This window comes from Centruroides sculpturatus, unplaced genomic scaffold, assembly GCF_000671375.1.
Source record: "Centruroides sculpturatus isolate CEXI.00-Female unplaced genomic scaffold, Cexi_2.0 scaffold369, whole genome shotgun sequence".
Taxonomy (NCBI): Eukaryota; Metazoa; Arthropoda; class Arachnida; order Scorpiones; family Buthidae; genus Centruroides; species Centruroides sculpturatus.
Window position 1 is genome coordinate 606,822 of NW_019384649.1, and position 20,811 is coordinate 627,632.

Consider the following 20,811-nt stretch of genomic DNA (forward strand, 5'->3'; position numbering starts at 1 on the left):
TTTTTTAATTTTTCGAGTCTATCTTTCATCCTTTTAACACACCACAGAAGTAACAGTATATTGGCTTGGATGAACTTCCACAGAACACGTGATAAATTATAACGAAACACACACAAAGTTAAAAACGATCGAAACGCCGACCTTTTATTTGAGGATTCGGCGTTTTTTAACATTAAAACAATGGTTACCATTTCTGACCATAACTACCATGTTCTTTAGCACAATATATAACTGGTTCAGGCCTCCTGGTGGTGATTTTGGGTAATCATAAAGTTCATTTGCATAACAGCATACATGATAACATGAGCAACCCAGGATATTTTCAATTAAAAATTGAATTTTGACTATTTACAAAAAATTTTTTAATTTTTCGAGTCTATCTTTCATCCTTTTAACACACCACAGAAGTAACAGTATATTGGCTTGGATGAACTTCCACAGAACACGTGATAAATTATAACGAAACACACACAAAGTTAAAAACGATCGAAACGCCGACCTTTTATTTGAGGATTCGGCGTTTTTTAACATTAAAACAATGGTTACCATTTCTGACCATAACTACCATGTTCTTTAGCACAATATATAACTGGTTCAGGCCTCCTGGTGGTGATTTTGGGTAATCATAAAGTTCATTTTAATTAGTTAAAAAAAAAGTAATTTTTAACGATACAATAGTCTTCGTTAGGCTTGACATCGACGAAAATTCAACGCGAAGCGACACGCAACGGAAAAAAATTTTAACATCGGATACGTTAAACTATTTTTTCGTATATAAATCTATTATCCGAAATATCAGTTATACGAACAACCCCAGTCCCCAATTGATTCGGAAAATCGACGCTCTACTGTAATTGAATTAAGTCGTATACCGAGCAAAATTTGTTTCGTCCAAACAGGACGTATTCCAAATTGAATGTATTCTAAAGCAGACGTATACAGAGGTTCCACTGTATATATTTTTCTTCTCATCCAGTTCTAATATTATGCAGATTGGTTATTGTTGCATCCTTACATGTAATGTGTTTACGTGCCAGTTGCTTTGTATTTGATTTAATGTAATTTTAATTTTGTTTTTATTACATGTATTTTTATTCTATGTGTAATTGTTTCGGTTTTTGTCACTTTGTGTGATTTTTAATGTGATTGTTTGATAGCACGTGTTCGCTTTTGTTGCAAGCTTTTATTACGTAAACTTTTGTTAGTTATAGTTATTTGTTTATTTATCTTATTTTATTTATTATTGTTTATTTGTTAATTTATTTTATCTTACTTATTATCATCATCTGCATTTATTTCTGTATTACTTCTTAATATTCATTTAATATTGTATATATACTCTATCCCTGGTAATGTGTGTAGTGGGACCAGGGAATGTACAATTATTTTTTGTACCAATAAAAACAAAATGAAATGAAAATGAATGAGTTGTCATAAATATATTCAAGTACAAAGTAACCGGTTTCAACTTAATTCTTCTTAAGAAGTAGTTAAATAATTAAGAGATTACAGAATTAGAGACCTAAATAAAACCCTGATGAAAGGGCTGGAATTTTACTTAAACAAAAGCTTAACTGAACCAATCTCTAGCAGAGTACAGTGGGGACTGATTTCTTCATAATATTAGATGTAATAAAGAGAGAAAAGTTTATCCATTTCAATGAGTGTGACCAAAAACTTGTAAATTTTGGAAATTTTTGTGGACATCTGGTCCTAAAACAAATTAGTTAGTAAACAAATTACTTTTAAATTTAACATATTTAGATTTTTACAGCTATGGTGAGAAACATTTAAAATTTACAACAACCCTGTTGCATCTTTTGAGATATGCTAGTGATGTGGCAAAAGAGGCATTTGACATTAACCGGTATCAGCACCCTTGGGATCTGGTGTGCATGCACGAACTGCACACCTACCAAGATCATCTCTGATTCCGTCCATGCCACTCGTAGGGAGAATTTTAACTAAGTGAATTGTTTTAATATTTAAAAAGTAAACAACATTTTATGTTATATTTATTTACATTTCTNATTTGTAAGCTTAAAGTAGATCCTTATTAATTATATATTATTAAAAATGCATTAATAAATAAAATACAGAACCGGAAATGGTAATTTATGGTTTAGCCTAGTGACAAGTAGATTCGGAGACAAGTAAATTCGACTTACGTCGTTTTTTGACTCAAGTCACTTTCCTGGAACCAATTACCGATGTAAGGCGAGGTATACCTGTACAGAGAAAGAAGTTATGTATCAGATAAGCTATGTTAAAAATATCATTAAATTGTGTTTAATATTATGTGCTTTTTGATAAATTTTATGAAATTAGGAAAATATGACATTTAAGCCTTTGTAAAGCCAAAAATGTTCATTAATTAAATGTTAGTCCAGTATTTATTTATTTATTTTTAACGTATTAATATTGTATTGGTAAATGCTTTAAAATAAAATTTTGGATAACTTCATTGTATATTCTTTAAATTTTCTTTGATGTTATTGCACCACTTTAGAAAGTGCCTATATATGTAATTGCATCAGTTTTAGCACCTATTTAATTAGTTTTAATCACAACAGCAAATAATATGAAAGATGTCGTTTCTTTTAAACTATTTGATGAAAAAGTTACATAAAATTGGAATTGCATGATCATCCAAAATAATTACTATATTTTTGACTGGAAAATTACTGGATTTATGCAATTTTAGTTTAATTAATGTTGTATAAAATTGACTGCTCGTACAAGTTTCTTTAAAACATGCTACTCAAAAAGGCCCAAAATGGCAGCACCAGTAAGCGTGTCCAAATAGCATATATGACAATAGTGAAAACTCTCATGAATTAGCATATACCATAGTGGCGACAGCACAAACTAATGACATCTAGCAATTTGAGGAGAGCACTAACACAGCAGACTATGTAAAGTCTAAACTTGCAAAAATGCAACAAAATAAATATTTCATTATCTTTTTGTCTTTATTTTATGATCTTAAAACATGAATTATAATTTTATTTAGTAGGAAACATGGCTGGATAGTGATTTAAACCAGTGTTTTTCAACTGGGGTGCCGCAATGCCACGATTGGGGTGTCGCAAAGTTTAGGGCCTTTTAATTAAGCATTTTCTTAGAAATTTATTTTTTAATACGGAAGATAAAGAAGAATTTTGTTGCCTGCTTGCTAGTCGTGATTGGTGCAGCAAATTAGCATACTTAGTAGACCTATTTGAAATATTGAATATGGTAAATACAAGTATGCAAGGCAAAGAAGAAAACACATAGAAACACTATTAATAATAACGTACAACTACACACCGGAGTTTACTAAATATTACGTACCTCTGAAACCTTTAACCAATGCGAATAAATTTAACATTACTAACGTTTTCAGACCCCTCCTGGGTCCTTCTTCAGGTAAAAATCGTCAAACTACCCATTCGTTTCGAAAGAATTTTTCAAAACATCAAACGATAGAACGGCATCATGTGTTCCATATTCCCAAACGTAAAAGTTCCCACGTCATAGCGGATGCAATTGAAAATATTTTTTATATAATTACTGTTGTAAGATCTTTGATGTTAAGCAAAAAAATACATTATATTCATAATGTCTACCCTTTCGTCCTCCTTGCTTAAGTTTACGACTTCCTTAATCTTCCTGTTGCATTAACATTTGACGATTTTTACCTGAAGAAGGACCCAGGAGGAATCTGAAAACGTTAGTAATGTTAAATTTATTCGCATCAGTTAAAGGTTTCGGAGGTACGTAATATTTAAATTGGAACAATTTTTTAAATTAAAATAAAACATTTTTACGTTAAATTAAAACACACTGAATACCAAAATATATTATGTGCACATTTTGATCATACAGGTCATGGATAATACAGTTATTACATATGTGAAACCTTTAATTTAGCATTTTTTTATTCTCAGAAAACTTTCAGATGAATCATTATTTTTTGTCACATATGCTTTAATAATTTGAAATATTTATCTGCCAATAATTTAATATGTGCGAACCAAGGGGGTAGAGCGAGAGCTTCTCCCCACTTACCGGCTTGGCTGTCAGAGAATGGCTATAGGAGGGCTAAAGATATGAGTGGGGAGGAGTCGGAAGTGATCAGGTGTCCAAAAGACTACACAGGTTTAAAATAGACAACACATTTAATAAACAGATGAGAAATTATACATACAGATAATAAATATAACACTCGCGTATCAAGATATAAATAGGTATTCTAAAATCTATCCTAACCTAACCTAATGCTAAAGTTCGAGAGAGGCCTCACGTTGGAGAGAGATAATTATGGCAAGGGTTTACCTTGTAGGAAACGCTCTCATATTACAGGTATACCTCGACTTACGTCGTTCCCGATTATACGTCGTTTGTCAAAAAAGTATACGGAAAAATAAAAATCAAGTTTAAGTCATTTTATTCGACTTTACATCCGTCCGCCACAAATATTGAAGTCTTAATATCACTAGAAAAGCGTTTAAAGCACATAAAATCATATTAAAATATATACATTTACAAGTATGTACTGTATTTACAGAAGAGTACATGCATTCGTAAATTTAGATTACTTTCTTCTGTACTCTATTAAAAACTGAAATTTATTTGTTTGTAAGCTTAGGATAGATTCTTATTAACCATATATTATTAAAAATGCATTAATAAATAAAATACAGAACTGGGAATAGTAATTTATGGTTTAGCCTAGTGACAAGTAGATTCGGAGACAAGTAAATTCGACTTACGTCGTTTTTCGACTTAAGTCGTTTTCCTAGAACCAATTACCGACGTAAGGCGAGGTATACCTGTATAGGGCGTTGATAAAACACTCTGTGATCGTCATCTTCTAATCCGAGGTGTCCTTTGAAGGCTATGTAAAGCGATGTCCCTCTCAGGCTGTGCGGCTATGTCTGGTTACGATGTATGCTCCGTCGCTCCTAGTCTGTAGAGAGTTCTTCCTGGCAAAGTTCGCTCAGAGGTTTCTTCGATTAACCTCTTCAAGGAATAATTCCGTCGTATATGGAGAGAATAGAAAAATATTCAAAGTCTTTTACCTTTCCATGGAGTGACGATTATGAGCTTCGTAGATCCTGAGAGTGCTGGAAGAGTAGTCCACTGCGTTCTCTTCCCTCGACGATCGCTCTCGGTCTTCCTTAGCTGTCCAGAGGGGTTTCTTCGGCGTTAGCTCCTCGGCTAAGCACCTAGAGTAGAAAATCCGACCCCTTTATATACCCGGTCTGCGTGGGAAAAATCTGGGAATTTGTTGATGTCTTTTGACATTTCTCCCTGATTTATTATCATCTCCCGCACCGTAGAAAAACTTACTTCCTTATTTGGTCATTTATCGTTCGGTCGCTTGGACATATGGGGGTCACGTGACATCGTGGTCCCTCGTCGGTGACCTTCGGACGATGAAAGTCACCCTCGCTTATTACGCAGTTAGTGTGAAAATAAAAACTAGCATCCGTATTCTCACAAACACCTTTAATATTTGCATTCTTTAAGAAATAACTAATTAACTTAGTTTTAATTCCATATGGGCTCTAACAAAAATATATTAATTTAAAATTGTTTTGAAAATGCTGATATTTCTGAAGATAATCTTTTTCCGTAAAATGGTTGGAACACATGACATAATTTCTACTTAAATATTCTGGCACTTTCGTTTTCAAAATCTTGTCTAAATCAGACCTTCTGATCTTAATAGCCCACTGAGTGCATCAGAAAATCAATATAAACACATATGTTGAATGATAACATTTTAAAAAAGGAGGAATGATGATATAAATGAAAACAATCTAATTGCTTATTAATTTACTTACACTTGTTTGTTTTTAGGGAATCTATAAAACGACTCACAATCACTTTGTATCTTATAATTAAAGCAGCTATACAAAGCGCAAATAACCCCTCTTCCAGCCATTCTAATTATTGAGAGATAAAAATGTACAAAACTTTATATTAATACCCCAAAACGCCTCCTTATACACATGGTACAAATGGAGTGAAGTGTAGTTATCTCCTCAAACCACCAGATGGCAGGCAGAAGTTTCCACTATTGTCATAATAAACTATTTGGCATGTCCTGACCTTATGTATATAGACCTTGCACTCAACCATCATTTTAACGCCATGACGTGGTTGAAGTTTACAATCTGGGACCATCATGAATGCCCTTCTAAAATCTCGAGCACAGGCGCGAATAGAAATCATCGGTAGGTGGTGCTGGTGACATTGTGTGTTCATTTGCAAATAGGTTATCCTATGACATAAATGTATACTTGTGAGAAATTATGCAAATTTGTTTTGTGCGGGTGGTAGGTGTGCGAGTCGTTAAAATTACTGTTGAGATTATTTGAGTGAGTTTAGTTATTAATTTGTTTTTTTGATAATGGAATTTAAGAATTGGACCACTGTGGATTTCATTCATTATTTGTTATCTGATTTTTCTGAATTATGTCTCGATGTAAGAATTCCATCAGACGTAAAATTTACAATTAAACTAGGCCTTCAAACAACCAAAACTGTGTGTTAAATGTATTGGCAAGTGTAAAATTTGTTTCAGAAGTGATGCAAATTGTGTTAGTTTTTGATGTTGGAAATGTAACCTTAAAATGTCAGCTTATGAAGAGACATTTAAAGGAAAATGTGGCAATTTATCCTGGTCAAGTATTCTTTCCTTTATATGGAATTTAATCTGTATTGACTGTTCATTGAAATCCATTTGGTTGTCCATAGGTGTAAGTAAAAGACCTGCTCTTGATTGGGCAAATTATATTAGACATGTAATGATGGTTTCGTTGAGTAATTTAAGTAATATGAAAATTGGAGGACCAGGAAAGACCGCAGAGGTAGATGAGACTGTGGTTTGCAAAAGGAAATATGAGAAAGGTCAGCAATTGAAAGGTACAAAATGGGTTGTAGGTGGTATTTGTAGAGAGAACAAGAAATGTTTTGCGTGTTATGTTAATGATCGATCAGAGAGCCTCAATTGGGTTGTGAGTAGGTTTGTACATTCAGAAAGTATTATATATCCAGATGAGTGGAAGGGGTATAATCACATTGATGATTTGGAAGGAATTGAAATATAACACGAAACAGTGAAACATGCTGAAAATTTTGTAAATCCTGTTACAGGGGTTCACACCCAAACTATTGAAAGATTGTGGCAATGTTTGAAAAACAGAAAAAACATGCCACTTCATTACACAGAGCAATTGTGCAATTCTTATTTATATGCTTTTACATATAAAAAGTTAATGAAATAGAAACAACTGTGGCCAGAAGATTTGAAATATTTACACAACACATAAGCAGAATCTATCCAGGTGCAGGGCTTTTGCCAATATGGAAGAAACCTGCACTGTTCCTGCTGCCCCAGAAGTGAAAATCAAGGACAAATGTTGTAAGAGGTTGAAGGTTGACAATTGCACTGAAGAAAAATCGAAGAAATTAACATGTTAACCACCATCCGATGCACCAGTGGTCATACTAGTTAGGGCTGTACAGAGCCATCCGACCACCTGACAATGCTATAACCAATGTAGTTTCACTCAAAATTAAATTATCCTGGCTTTATAAGATGTTGTTTTACATCCTAGTGGTGGCCTCTTGTGGACATCTATAAAGTTGGTTTAAACTGCTGGCTGTTGTGTGGCCTCATGAACTGGTTCGACAGCCATGGTCATCGTGTTTTTTAATAAAAAACTATTTTATATCTGATAGTGTTTTTTAAATAGTGAATAGTTAAAAATCATCAAAAACTAGTTTAATTATTATCTTTTATTACATATAAAGTAAATAATATTACAGAACAAAAGTCATATATTGCAAAATAATGTATATTTAGAGAAAAAAATTTATAATGAGTATAAAAGTTTTACATACATATATAATATTCATTCATGCATATTTACAAAACAACTTGCACACATTGCAGGTTTTCCTGGACACTGCGCACAATATGAAGCAACTCGTGGCGTTACGCTTGCTTTATCAGCTTTACGACTTCCAAATTTCTCTCTGTTTTTAGCATAGCAGGATGCACAACGCTTCCTTAGTTTTCTGTTTCTCTTGTCGACATCTCTAACTGTTTCCAATGTGTGTTTTTTCGGGTTTCGAGCTGCAGGTTTTTGATGACTTTTATCACAATTGAGTAAGCTTTCCACTAAAAACTCTCTGAAGGTGGTAATAGATACTTTTTTATCAGCTATCTTATTGTAAATAATATGTGCATTGACAACGGTAGTCCCAAATATAAGCTCCATTGCAACTTTGCGATACCATTTTACCGACTTTCGTACTGCACTGGAGTAACTAGAATATTGATCAGATAAATCAATACCCGTTTTCCCAATATTGTAGTCTTGAACTATTTTAGGTTTGAAAATTTCTTCTTGTTTGTAGTTTTTTTTACCTATAGAAGTAATTTCTGTTGCATGTTTTGTAGACAGCATAAGCACATCCCGTTTATCTTTCCACTTAGCTACAACTATTCCCTTTTCATTATGCATACCAATAATTTCGTTTTGAGATAATTTTTTGTTTACTACTTCCTTGGGGATGCGTTTCCTATTTGTTCTCAGTGTTCCTATAAGATGGGTACTTCTTTCTAATAAATGTTCTGCCAGCTCAATCGACGTATAGTAATTATCTGTTGTGAATGTACGTCCTTCACCTAAATATTTTTCTCCTAGCTTTAGAACAATATCAGTTGATAAGGAAACATTTCCCTGTGATCCTTCACTTTTACCTTTATAAATTTGTATGCTATAAGTGTATCCAGTAGTATCAGCAATTTTGTACAGTTTAACACCATATTTGTGACGTTTTCTACGCATATACTGACGAAAACTTAATTGTCCTCTAAATGGGACGATTGTTTCATCTATGCATAAATATTCACCAGGTATATTATAGTATTGATAAAGCTCTTCAAGCATGTCTTTCAGAGAATTTATTTTATGTAGTTGGTCTCCATTACCTTCTTCGTTGTTTGAGAAATGCCACATCGATAGCAATAATTCAAATCTGTTACGTGACATGGTTTGTGGTGCAATATCATTTTTATATATGGGATGTGTACTCCAGTAATCACTTAATTTTGGGTATTTCACTAACCCCATCCATAATAAAAGACCAAGAAATTTCTTCATTTCCCCTGTATTTGTATCTTTCCATAATCTTAGCCTGCAACTTTTACTTATAGTTTTTCCTGCCAATGATTGTGCAGCATAAACGTTTGTTTGTTGTGTAATATATTCAATTATTTTCTCATTCATAAAAAGTTCATAAAACTTTATCGACCTCTCATTGGAGGACAAATTTATGTTACTCAGTCCTGCATTGAATGTGTAAGGAAAAATCTGGTGCTTTATGTCTGTGTTAGGTAGAATAATTTTCCAAACATCACTCACCTTATATGATTCTTCATCTTCACTAGATGAATATATTGAATCATAGTAGCTCAGATCTTCAAAATATGATATATCATTCTCATCAGATTCGCTGCTTTCTTCCTGCTTGATACGTGAGGTCGACACACCCCTTGTGTTTGCCATCAGTGGCAAGCCGTCCTTGGAAGCGCCGCTTCCCTTGTATTTTCTAAAATATAAATACATATTGCACGATTATTAGCAAGGTTGAGGCCAAAGTTGTAAACGCAAAAACCTGTACGTCGGATATTCAGCGCCACTTTCCTGTAAGCCTAGAAGTTTGACAATGATGTTTGGATAGTCAGTAGAATAATGCTCCCCATTCCAAACACCATTGTCAAACTTCTAGGCTTACAGGAAAACAGTGCTGAACGTCTGACACACACGTTTTCGCATTTAAAACTTCTGCCTCAACTTTGCTATTTTCATATTTTAATGTACTTTGAATTAATTAAAAATTAATATTTTATTATAACTGCATTATGTATCTTATTACAAATTTCTATACTACACATGAAAAAAAATGATAAGATTGCTATTGTATATTTGAATATCAGTGACAAAATGGAGGCGCTGTATTGTCGAAATCGGGTCAGCTTCCAAGCAGCCAGATTATACACATTTGTGCATGCACTTCAGAGCACCAACCTCACCTGGTTTAGCAGGTGGAAGCTACACACCAAAATGCTTCCAAAGATTCTATCCTGGACCAGTTCTGGGCTGTTAGCCGCCTGCCTGCTAGAAATTTGGCCACTCTCGCCCCATTATTTGAATCGCGAGTAGATTTATAACTTAACCCAACCAATTGGAATTTACTGGTATGTTTTTATGATAGTTCTGTATAGTTGACAGGAGTTTTTAAAAAACCCATTAAAATATTTGATATATTTATTCTGCTTGTATTCTGCTCTCCCATCTTATATTACTTACAGATTTCAATGCTAAACCAGTGATATTATATGATTTTGTATGTCCCATCTATAGAGGGATGTAGAAAAAACAGTGTACAATGTTAAAAAATTAACTGTTACTTTGGCAGCATCATTTACAACCAAATTTAATGAATAAGACAAATAAAGTACAAAAAAGCTCTAGAATTTATTTTCCTTAAATTTACGTTGTCATAAATTAGTTTGGGTGTCCACAGGGGTCCGTGATTGGACTCCTTTTATGGAATATTACCTTTGATGCATTTCTTCTCGAAGACTTTGGACACACAAAAATTTGTGCCTATGCTGATGATGTATTCCTGTTGTTAGGTGGCAAGTCAAGGGATGATATTGAATGTAATGCTAATACTATGCTCCAACATGTCTTTAACTGGGGTATTAAACAAATTCTTTTTCAATCCTTCAAAGACTAAAGCTATAGTCTTTAATAAACCTAGACACCCCAATTAGTATCTTTGCCCCCACATATCAAAATGCAGGGTAATACCATCAAAGTGGAACGTTCACTAAAATATCTGGGGGTTGTTTTAGATTTTTGAGTGTCATGGGACAGTCATATCGAATATATTACAAACCGGACCGGGTTTATTTTTCACTCATTTTCCCAAGTAGCAAAGAAAGAATGGGGCATCTCCTCTGCTGCCATGTCTACCATTTATGATAGAATCTATATTCCAATTATTACTTATGCATGTGGCTCTTGGGGGTGGGCCACCCATAAGGTGCATGCTAAAAGAAAGCTTTTATCTTCTCAGAGATGCGCACTTCTTATCACCAAGGCATACAGGACTGTGAGTAATTGCTGTTTACAAGTATTAGCTAAAAAGCCACCTATAGATCTTGCTATATTGCAAAAACTGTGGTTCCAACATCTTAAATGGGGACAGACAATTCAGATCTCGAATTGTACACTCAGTTATAATGATATTGAGTAGCCAATACTGTATAGGGAAACTTTTTCACCAGACAGAACTTCTGGTTGTAGTTTTACTAATTTATACAGTGCTGATGTTGACGTATATACTGATGGCTCACGCATTTATGATAAGGTTGGGTGTAGTTTTGTTATATATCTTAATAATTCTGAAGTAGTACATCAAATGTATCGGCTTGACTGTAGATGTACTGTTTTTCAAGCTGAGTTATTTGCTATTGGGATGGCTATCGGCTATATTAATCATAATTATAATACTCTTCATGTTCATATCCATACAGACTATGTCTGTTTATAATCGCCTTCAGAATAACAATCTGCATCCACTAGCTCAACATATTAACAGGGCTATTTTGGCTTCCCACTGTGTGTTCACTATCACATGGATTAGGGCTCATCAGGGAGTGCTGGGGAATGAGAGAGCTGACTCCCTGGCTAAAGAAGATGCTGTGAATGACTCACTCTCAATATCTTATAACAAAATTAGCAAACGTTCGTTACGTCATCTTCTATGGTTAGACACAATACAACTCTGGCAGAATATGTGGAACCAGAACATATACCTTCAGTTTCATTCCAGTCAACATATTACCTTCAGTTTCATTCCAATCTTTTGCAATTTCTCAAGATTAATTGGCACACTCCTGATTACTACACTTCACAAATTTTTACCAATCACAGTAAATATGCAAGTTATCTTGCTCGATTTACTAATAGGAATTCTAGACTTTGTCAAGCCTGTGGTGTGGAAGATGGTGCAATACATTATCTTTTTGACAGCTCACGCCTTGAGATTCAATTACTATTACAAGAACTGGGAATTATGTGGCCTTGCAACCCTTCTGATATTTGGCGTACAAAGGAAATATATTACGCTTTTAAGAGACTTGCTAGGCATATCAATACTGTAACTCACAACTCTATCTACAATTAATCGTCTTGGCCCCTGGTTATTTAATGAAATTTGTAGCATCTATATGCGCATTTCTCTTGTATAATATAATACAGTGGAACCTCGGTATATGACCTTAATCAGTTCCTGATGTTTGGACTTATACCGAATAGGACGTATACCAAACCAACCTTTCCCATAAGAAGTAATGTAAAAATGATTAATCCGTTCTCAATTAAAAAAAAGTGGCTGGCTTTAAACACCTCGCTTTCCTGGCTAGTTCCTGTTTGATTTTTCACAAGATCAGCGTGTATCTTTTTAGCTTTCTCGCAAATAATTGCTTTTGATATGCTGTCACCAGCACACTGTTTTTGAGTTATCCAAAGTAAAAGCAATTTCTCGACACAATCTAATGTCTTCGATCTATGTTTAGAAATTGATTTAACCCCTTTCGCAACGTTAGCAAATTTAATAATGTCTTTATTTTCACGATTGTCGGTATGGTCGTTCTCGGAATAAGGTATGCAACAGTTAAATGTCGAACACGCGTGCCACCTTCATATTTCTCAACAATTTCTTTTTTTCAGTTCCATTGTGATTTTAGTCGTTCTTTTCTGTTGCCTTTTTGCAATTCATGATTAATAAAAATAATAACATTTTACTTACAAATTGAAATGAAAAGAAATTTAACAAAGTTATAAATCGTGGCACCGTGAACGTCTAGTCTGGTCTAGTACACCGATAGTACTACTTGTTCATAGATGGTGCGTATACAGTAGAGCGTCGATGTTCCGAAAGTCAATCATCCGAAAGAATTCCAGTCGGCAAATTTAAATTTTCGCCAGCGCTGTGGCGCTTCAATCTTTGGCTATGTCTTGGGTTACTCAAATATTTTACGTTTTTGATACTAAATTAACATCTGAAGTATCATTTTTTATTCTTTTTATATTTTTCAATATATTTATTTTGTTTGTACAAAAAAAAAGTAAAAATTGAATTTTGACTATTTACAAAAAATTTTTTAATTTTTCGAGTCTATCTTTCATCCTTTTAACACACCACAGAAGTAACAGTATATTGGCTTGGATGAACTTCCACAGAACACGTGATAAATTATAACGAAACACACACAAAGTTAAAAACGATCGAAACGCCGACCTTTTATTTGAGGATTCGGCGTTTTTTAACATTAAAACAATGGTTACCATTTCTGACCATAACTACCATGTTCTTTAGCACAATATATAACTGGTTCAGGCCTCCTGGTGGTGATTTTGGGTAATCATAAAGTTCATTTTAATTAGTTAAAAAAAAAGTAATTTTTAACGATACAATAGTCTTCGTTAGGCTTGACATCGACGAAAATTCAACGCGAAGCGACACGCAACGGAAAAAAATTTTAACATCGGATACGTTAAACTATTTTTTCGTATATAAATCTATTATCCGAAATATCAGTTATACGAACAACCCCAGTCCCCAATTGATTCGGAAAATCGACGCTCTACTGTAATTGAATTAAGTCGTATACCGAGCAAAATTTGTTTCGTCCAAACAGGACGTATTCCAAATTGAATGTATTCTAAAGCAGACGTATACAGAGGTTCCACTGTATATATTTTTCTTCTCATCCAGTTCTAATATTATGCAGATTGGTTATTGTTGCATCCTTACATGTAATGTGTTTACGTGCCAGTTGCTTTGTATTTGATTTAATGTAATTTTAATTTTGTTTTTATTACATGTATTTTTATTCTATGTGTAATTGTTTCGGTTTTTGTCACTTTGTGTGATTTTTAATGTGATTGTTTGATAGCACGTGTTCGCTTTTGTTGCAAGCTTTTATTACGTAAACTTTTGTTAGTTATAGTTATTTGTTTATTTATCTTATTTTATTTATTATTGTTTATTTGTTAATTTATTTTATCTTACTTATTATCATCATCTGCATTTATTTCTGTATTACTTCTTAATATTCATTTAATATTGTATATATACTCTATCCCTGGTAATGTGTGTAGTGGGACCAGGGAATGTACAATTATTTTTTGTACCAATAAAAACAAAATGAAATGAAAATGAATGAGTTGTCATAAATATATTCAAGTACAAAGTAACCGGTTTCAACTTAATTCTTCTTAAGAAGTAGTTAAATAATTAAGAGATTACAGAATTAGAGACCTAAATAAAACCCTGATGAAAGGGCTGGAATTTTACTTAAACAAAAGCTTAACTGAACCAATCTCTAGCAGAGTACAGTGGGGACTGATTTCTTCATAATATTAGATGTAATAAAGAGAGAAAAGTTTATCCATTTCAATGAGTGTGACCAAAAACTTGTAAATTTTGGAAATTTTTGTGGACATCTGGTCCTAAAACAAATTAGTTAGTAAACAAATTACTTTTAAATTTAACATATTTAGATTTTTACAGCTATGGTGAGAAACATTTAAAATTTACAACAACCCTGTTGCATCTTTTGAGATATGCTAGTGATGTGGCAAAAGAGGCATTTGACATTAACCGGTATCAGCACCCTTGGGATCTGGTGTGCATGCACGAACTGCACACCTACCAAGATCATCTCTGATTCCGTCCATGCCACTCGTAGGGAGAATTTTAACTAAGTGAATTGTTTTAATATTTAAAAAGTAAACAACATTTTATGTTATATTTATTTACATTTCTTCACAAAACTATATTTAATTATAATTTTCTTTAAAAGTATATTCATTGTACATCATAGTACAATTGAATATTTTATACTAGGTATATATAATTGTATATCCATCAGACATTTTATTTCACCAAGTAAGTTTTAATAATTTTATTTTTAATTTTAGCCCTTATATTATGGCTAGTGATTTAGAATGTAATTGCGATATTGAAAATTTATTTTAAAAAAGTTTTGGCTCAAGACCATATAATGAAAAAGAAATCATCATTAAAAAGAGAAAGACCAATGCCTTAATTAAATGTAAATACATCAACAAAAAATTTGACATTTTCACGATAAAACATAAATGGCTTTGTAGATGCATAGAAATGCAAAAATTGTTTTGTTGGCTTTGCCTATTATTTTCAAATAAAATTAGTGTGTGGAATAAGTATGGCTTTGATGATTTAAATAATTTGAGTAAAGCTGGCAAAAGACATGAAAATTGTAAATGTCAGATTGATTCTTTCGTAAAATTGAAGCAATTTGGAAATCAAAGCAGAATAGAACTTAACATTAGTAAACAATATAAAATAAATATTGAAAATTATAACAAGATAATTACAGCTAATAGATATATTATATCTAAATTAATAGTTGTTATATGTTTTTTCTCAAAGGAAGAATTGGCATATAGAGGGCTTAGGGAATCTATTGAGTCTAATAACAGAGGTAATTATATTGAACTTGTTTATTTATTAAGTACATCAGATAATCTATTAAAAATACAGTAGAGCATTGATTATCCGAAAGTCAATCCGAAAGAATTCCAGTCGGCAAATTTAAATTTTCGCTAGTGCTGTGACGCTTCAATCTTTGGTTATGTCTTGGGCTACTCAAATATTTTACGTTTTTGATACTAAATTAACTTCTGAAGTATAATTTTTTATTGTTTTTATATTTTTCAATATATTTATTTTGTTTGTACAAAATAAAAAAATAATTTTTAATTATACAATAGTCTTCGTTAGGCTTAACATTGACGAAAATTTAACGTAAAGCGCCACACAACGGAGAAAAATTTCAACATCGGATACGTTAAACTATTTTTTCGTACATAATCGGTTATCCGAAATATCAGTTATCTGAATAACCACAGTCCCCAATTGATTCGAATAATCGATGCTCTACTGTACATTTAAATGAGTGTACAGTTTTTACTGGCCTATTAAACAAACGAATACGAATGGATCCAGACACACAATTAACTGATTACCCCTGTAAGCTGGCTTCTTACAGAAACACAGCTTCCCTATCATCAAATGTCACGGCATGTCACTGCTTGCCATCTTAACTGTAAATAACTGTCAACTGTACTTACAGCAAATATTTAAAATTCGTCGAGCACGGATTGTTTATTAGCCTACGCAACACATGTACTTTCTCCTACACAAGTCTGAGATTACAAGACAAAGTAAACATGTGCAGTCCAAACAAATTGTAAAATACTTTTAACACATAGATGTAAAAACTTTTAATTAGATGGCACACATGTAATTACAGCGGGTTTGTAATATTAGTGTCCATTTACACACAACAGTGACCGTTTAGTGACAGTGACGAGTATTTACACACAACAGTGTGTAAATACCGTGCTGTCAGTAAGTGGTCATGGACTTTTCTAAAGATGAATTGGCTATGATAGCTATATGTTTGGATGAAGACGAAAAAGAAATGCAATCAAGAAAGCACCACAAGTGGTACATCAAGCACAGAGAAAAAATATCAACAGAATGAGAGTTTCATACTCTTTATACAAAACTGAGATGAAAAATCTATATTTTTTTAATATCAAATATCCCAACATGCATTTCATATTTTATTAAATAAAACAGAGAAAATATTCATTTTGAACCCAATGTCCATGTATTTCAAATGAGATAAATCAAATAGAACAGGGTGTTGATGCATCATTTCAATTAATTAAATGTTCGTCATCCATTGGAAAACAAAATTTACCATCAGCATAAATATTGTTCCCATGAAATGTACTTTCACGGTACAGTCACGCCACTGCCACTGCACAGCACTGACAGACAAGTCTGGACAGAGTGGTTTAAAACTAGATCAACGATTTCCCACATGCAAAAATTCACTGCACTGTGCCTGCACATCACTGTTGTGTGTAAATGAACCTTAAATAGCTGGTGGTCTTATAGTCTCCGGTTCAAAGCCATATGACTGTCAGTCATCGTTCATATATATTTTTTTATCTTCACTCTACTGATTGTTATATAATGGCCCTTCTATTTACATTATAATGAAATATTAAATATCAAATTTTCTCATTGTGGCTGGTAAATACGCAAAATATCATATTACAGGCGGCAGTTAACGTGTTAAATAATCTGTCATCTGATTTATTTGCTGGCCATAGATGTGTAAATGGACATAGTACAGACTTGATAATTAAAAAAATTGTACTGTGTTCTTCAAATATTTTGCTAAAAAATTATGCAAAAAAGATCAATGATATTTTGAAGCAAAAGGATGTTACCACCTACAAGCATTATAAACAAAACTGAGGAATTTTATTTACAAGCAAAATGATTCTGTATAATGAGTTTTGAAGATATTGTTATTTTAGAACTGTTATGTGCTATTCGGTCACGTGACTACTCATCTCCGACGTGTTTCCAATAACTTATTCTTTTTGCGAAGAATTTGCTGAACTTTAGAGACATCATTAACAGAAATATTAAAACTTCATTCTATTCTAAATATGGATTAAAATCAACATATAATAACATATGATAATGCGATAAATAACTAATAATTCTGTTGTACTTTTAAATGGCCTAATGTCGTAAACAAAATTGTATAATATTTATTTACATCAAGACATTAGACATCTTATGTTGCATCTGATTAATATTTATCATCATCATAATATATATCATGATAGAATTATGTCGTTAGCGAGTGGTTTTTCCTTTGTTGCTTCATATAGTCAAATATAATAATAAGTCGTTTCTAATTACAATAAAAATCTATAGTATATTATGATCTATCACGTGATGTCTCTAAAGTTCAGCGAATTCTTCGCAAAAATAAGTTATCGGGAACACGTCGGAGATGAGTAGTCACATGAACAAATAGCACCGACAAATGTCACGCGACACGCTTCGTACGCATCCGATATGACGCTCCGCGACGAAAACAAGCTTAAGCAATGGCGTCTTCGAACGGGTACACTCGATAAGTATTCCGACAATTTTTTGTTCATAGCATATTTTATATCTATCATTTCCAACAAATTATATGTATTTTGGAAATATTCGAGTGAAATTAGTCTAGATTTGATTAACTTTATGGAAGAAAACCTCTCAAATAGCCATACCGCCTAATCAGCACAAGTGCCCGTTTTTCCTCTTAATTAAAAACGGGATACTAATACCAACGGGAAATTTTCGTTACGCATCAACAAAAATTCAACCCGGGCCGACACGCAACGGAGAGAAATTTCGAAATTGGATAGGTTAATTTCATCGAAAATGCATCGTGGTCGGCGAAGTTTGAACGATGGCGCCTAAAAGCAGCGATAACAAAGATGATTGGAGAATGAGAACGAGACCCGCCTTGAGTGTCAAAGTGATTCCACTTAGTAGCGAGTCTCCAAGACATAGTCTTGGCCCAAATACGGTTTTGCCTTTTACTTGTTATTTATAATCTTAAATCTGTAGTTGCACTTGATAGTATACAGTATTAGAATAAGTTAGGTTAGTTTATCACGTGATCGCGTATCGCTTCCGACGGATATCGTTGGGAGCGAGAATACACTCAACCGAAAGGGCGACAATGATGGTCCCAGATAGTAAACTTCAAACGATTACAAAAGTATTCATTTAGAAAGAGCGTAATACTTACAGAAAACGTAGACTCAAACAAAAGGCCTCCGGCTAACGATAGGTCGTAGACTTAATTACTTTAATTCTTCATAGCACGAGAAAAATTGACATTGAAAATAGAAACAAAGTAAAGACGAAGCCTCCTTTCTTTCTGATTCGGGTTTACACAGTGTTGCCAACTCCCAGGTGCTTACGCCTCCTAGAGGAAAAACTCGCCAAAAATTAACCCTTAAAAACATTTCTTCACCCTTAAAAAAGAACCCTAATTTTTGTGAAATTATAATTTAAAAAATGTTTTATTATTCTTTTATGAATTACAAAAATTTTAAAGTATTTAAAAAAACATTCATTATGAAAATTAAATATTTTGAAAAACATTAATGACATCATTTAATTTTTCTGATGCGTTTGTAAATTGAGAATTAATGTAGTCATGCATTTTTTTATTACACTTTTCTATCATTATTGTTAATGGTTGAAAATTTGCACAAGTTATTTGTTTGTTAATTAAGTTATGTCAACGCAAAACGCAACACTTGGGCGATCTGCCTGAGGGATGCCTTCCGGGAGGTCTTTCTAAAAGAAACTGGTCCCTATTTAGGCGTTATAGACGTGGAGAAAACCCGGAAAACTTCACGTGTTTAGCCCATCCGACCGAACTCCCAGTTTGGGGTACGAAGACCGCTCGGCCACTGGTGGGCCACAAGTTATTTCATTTCTTAAAAAGTAATACCTGGTTGCTATAATAGCCTATGCCATATTTAAACATAATCTGCTTCTTAATTTTGATTTTATAATCGAATGTATTGAAAAAGCCCTCTCAATAGTTCCATTAGAAGTTGGAAAGCACAAACAATTCAATGCTAAGTGAACAATATTTCTAAATCTTTGGTTCCGGTTGAATCGGTGTTCTCAAAAACTTCAATCTAAAAGTCAGATGTTTTGTCACAATTATTCCATACTTTATTTTTAACATTTTGCCATTCAGACTATTTCGGTCAAATAAAAAGATGATAATAATTGTGCAATTGGAAAAATTGATGGCTTTTGTTATGATATTGCAACTGACGGATGCAGTTGTTCTAGAGATTGTTCTACAGATGTGAGAATAAACCTCAAACTCATTTTACTTTTATTACGTTATTTCTGTTCATTTAAATGTTTTACTTTTGAGCGACTACCTTCTCCTTGGCAGATCATCTATGAGTTTCGTTGCCTAATTCTATTATACCAATCCAATCCATGATTTTCGATAGACACCGTTGCCAACACCAATTACCGTTAGATATTTAGCTGTGAATGGTACAGTTTCTTAGAGTTAACATTAGATAATATTATAATATGTGAAAAATTTAAGATATGTTTTTAATTCCTGTTTACTTGGCCATTGAATTTTTTCCATTTCGTAACATCCGAGTATCGCGATAAACGTAATAGCGATAGACTGAAATAACCAAACTCTTTATATCGTTTTCGTTTTAATACTCCTTATATTATAGTATTTGATTTATATAACAACAAAGGTTATCTTACGTGAGGATTTATTACACCGAGTGGCCAATCTAACACATTTTAAAAATTCGTTATTCTTCTATACACAATTTTAAAAGTTTTAAAAATGTGTTACATTGGGCATTTGGTGTGATAAACTCTTACGGAATATAACCCTTGTAAATATAAATCAAATACTATAATATAAAAGAAGTGTTAAAAGTATGAAATAATCTCATAATCTTAATTTTAGCTGTTTTTATTTTTTGTTCGATCTGCTACTTATATATAAATTAATAACAATTTTAACTGATATTAAACTGTCGTCATTGTTTTCATGTTTATATGTAATCATTCTGATACTTTAATTAATTAACCCCTCCATTCTCACACTGATGATGTTTCATGATTTTAATTAATTAAAGTTTGCATGTTTGTCGTGTTAAGCAAAAACACCAAAGACCTGTAAGTTTTGTTCGTGTGAAATATCGTAAGTTCTTGTGGACGAAATATTTAAATCACCCGCACAGAAAAGAA

The 20,811-nt window shown here is 32.9% G+C and overlaps 1 protein-coding gene across 1 annotated transcript; it reads right to left on the bottom strand.

The window, feature by feature from the left end:
- Positions 1–5,232: 5,232 nt before the first annotated feature.
- On the bottom strand, positions 5,233–18,938 carry LOC111626256 (piggyBac transposable element-derived protein 4-like). Its single transcript, XM_023369571.1, has 2 exons — positions 18,803–18,938; positions 5,233–9,612 (listed from the first exon to the last, which is right to left on the bottom strand). The coding sequence occupies exon 2, from the start codon at positions 9,567–9,569 to the stop codon at positions 7,908–7,910; it is 1,662 nt and encodes a 553-aa protein (XP_023225339.1). The 5' UTR covers positions 9,570–9,612; positions 18,803–18,938; the 3' UTR covers positions 5,233–7,907.
- Positions 18,939–20,811: the final 1,873 nt, after the last annotated feature.

Excerpts from the sequence above, each read along its gene's own strand:
- LOC111626256 (XM_023369571.1), bottom strand. The coding sequence starts at position 9,569 with ATGGCAAACACAAGGGGTGTGTCGACCTCACGTATCAAGCAGGAAGAA.